The sequence below is a fragment of the Manacus vitellinus genome, unplaced genomic scaffold (assembly GCF_001715985.3).
Source record: "Manacus vitellinus isolate BGI_N305 unplaced genomic scaffold, ASM171598v3 scaffold_71_pilon, whole genome shotgun sequence".
Taxonomy (NCBI): domain Eukaryota; kingdom Metazoa; phylum Chordata; class Aves; order Passeriformes; family Pipridae; genus Manacus; species Manacus vitellinus.
The window spans coordinates 1,251,096-1,253,086 of record NW_021940761.1 but is presented as its reverse complement, the minus strand read 5'-3'; the positions used below and the strand labels follow the sequence as shown (position 1 = coordinate 1,253,086).

General features: G+C 62.5%; 1 protein-coding gene across 1 annotated transcript in view; it reads right to left on the bottom strand.

Annotated features, from left to right (window-relative positions):
- Nucleotides 1–1,985, bottom strand: part of LOC108641647 — a 2,554-nt gene extending 569 nt beyond the window's left edge. The window contains exons 1-7 of the mRNA XM_029964422.1: nucleotides 1,835–1,985; nucleotides 1,608–1,745; nucleotides 1,333–1,447; nucleotides 1,068–1,205; nucleotides 602–814; nucleotides 314–469; nucleotides 64–149 (exon numbers count right to left, since the gene is read on the bottom strand). Coding sequence (XP_029820282.1) covers nucleotides 64–149; nucleotides 314–469; nucleotides 602–814; nucleotides 1,068–1,205; nucleotides 1,333–1,447; nucleotides 1,608–1,745; nucleotides 1,835–1,968 — 980 coding nt within the window. The 5' untranslated portion in view covers nucleotides 1,969–1,985. The remainder of the gene's footprint in view (nucleotides 1–63; nucleotides 150–313; nucleotides 470–601; nucleotides 815–1,067; nucleotides 1,206–1,332; nucleotides 1,448–1,607; nucleotides 1,746–1,834) is intronic.
- Between the last annotated feature and the right edge of the window lie 6 nt (nucleotides 1,986–1,991).

The following is a 1,991-nucleotide window of genomic DNA, read 5'->3' as shown; positions in this document are numbered from 1 at the left end:
CCCCGCACTCTGGGCATCGGGGACTGCGGCTTTGGGGTCGTCCTTACCAGGCACTCACTGAACCTCCAAGGCTGCTCTGTCTTCAGCAGCTTCACAAGGTCCCTCCTCTTCAGGAACCACACTGCACGAAGCAGCGCTTCCCGAGAGGCCTGCAGAGCAACAGAGACCAGGACATGGCACTGCAGCCCAGGGCACAGGACCCGTGTCCCTGGACCAAGGCCAGGAGGAGACTGGAGCCCAGAGCCCACAATGTGCCAGGACAGGAGGCAGCCCAGCCCCCTCCCATGGGACACCAGAGCCCACGAGTCCTCACCTTTTTCACGACCGGGTTCTCATCGTGCCGGTGGAAGTAGAGCGGGAGCAGGCTCAGGCACACGTGTGGCTTCAGGGGTCTCTTTCCCGCTCTCTCTATGAGTTTCATCACACGTGTGAAGATGACCATGGAGCCCTCCCGCACACTGCTGTCCTCCTGGTGGAAAGAAAGAGGAAAAGACCTCAGTATCAGCTTCTCCAGGCCCCAGTGGGCACAGACTTGAAAATCCACAGGGCACAAAGTTTCCCAGCAGCACCCAGAGCCCGTGGTGGGGGCACAGAGCCTTACGTGGTCAAAGAGTGGCCGGAGCGCCTCAGCCAACTGCAGGCCGGTGGGGGTGGATATTAGAGGGTCTTTGCTGTGGACCCTCTTCTGCAGCTGTGTCCAGACACTGCTCCAGAGCACATTGTCGAGCACAGAGAGTGTCATCCAAACCGTATCTCTGTCCTCGTCCCCCAGGAGCTGCACCAGGCTGTCCGACAGGCTCCAGATGCGCTTGTCCTGTGAGGAACACAAGGCTGTGCTGTGAAGCCATGAACGGCTTCAGCCCCAACCCCGCTCCAGCGGGGCAGCCCCACGTGCTGCTGCGGGGCCCGGAGCCCAAAGGCCTGTGCCGAGGGACTCTGGCAGCTGAATAGGGAGGCAGCAGAGCTGGCAGCAGCTGCCACAGCTCCCGAAGCCAGGCCAAGCCCAAGAGACTGTGTTACGTAGCCCCACGCTGCCCGCACGGCTTCAGCCCCTTCCCCCTCCTCACCATCCCAGAATCCTGGCTGAGCACCAGGAGCCCTCGGAGCGCCAGGCGACGCCTCTCTGGGCACTCGCTCCAGAGGTGCCTTGAAAGGCTCTGCAGAACGTTGCCTCCCCAGTCACGCATGTCCAGGCAGTCCAGGACCTGAAAGGCACAGAGCAGTGATGGGGTGCCCGGCTGGCAGGAGCCCAGACCCGCACAGGGCTGGGTCCTCCAAGAGGCCAGAGAGGTGGAGGCAGCTCGGTGAGGCAGTGCTCGCCATCAGGCTCACCTCCACAAGGAATGCCATAGCAGGGAGGTCCCAGCACGGCTCCTCCCTGCTCAGCAGCTCCAGCAGGTGGAGTGTGATGCGGGAACACAAGGGGCTGGAAACACGGCGCATCTCCCTGACAGGGGGAAAAAGGCACCATTGACTCCGAGCCCGGTGGGCAAACCTCTCCCAGGACGGACTCACAGGGCCCTGGTCTTTCCCCACCAACCCAGGAGGGATCGAGGGCACTCTGGGAGGCAGAAAGGACAGGGACAGCGGGGACAAGGGGGTCTCACCTGGCCAGCAGAGCCACTGCGTAGCGGCGGCTGCGAGCATTGAGGAGCCTCGCCCAGCCACGATTGTGGTCCACTGAACGCACCACATCCTCACAGTGCAGGCAGCAGAGCAGGGCCTTCATGCTCAGCACTGCAAATCTGTGTGCAGAGCAAAGCCCAGGTCATGCTGGGAACCCTGGCCCCAGCCTCGAGGGCATGGGAGGGAGGGGAGGACTGGGATGGAGCACCTGTTGGGGTCAATGGGAAGGTCGTGTTCCTCCCGGCATCCCCTCCAGAAGCTGTCAACCTCCTCGGACATCTGCTCTGTGGTGATGAAAACTTGGAAGAGCAGAGCCACGAGGAGATGGGGGGAATACTCCATCAATGGCCCTGGGCACTGGGGCT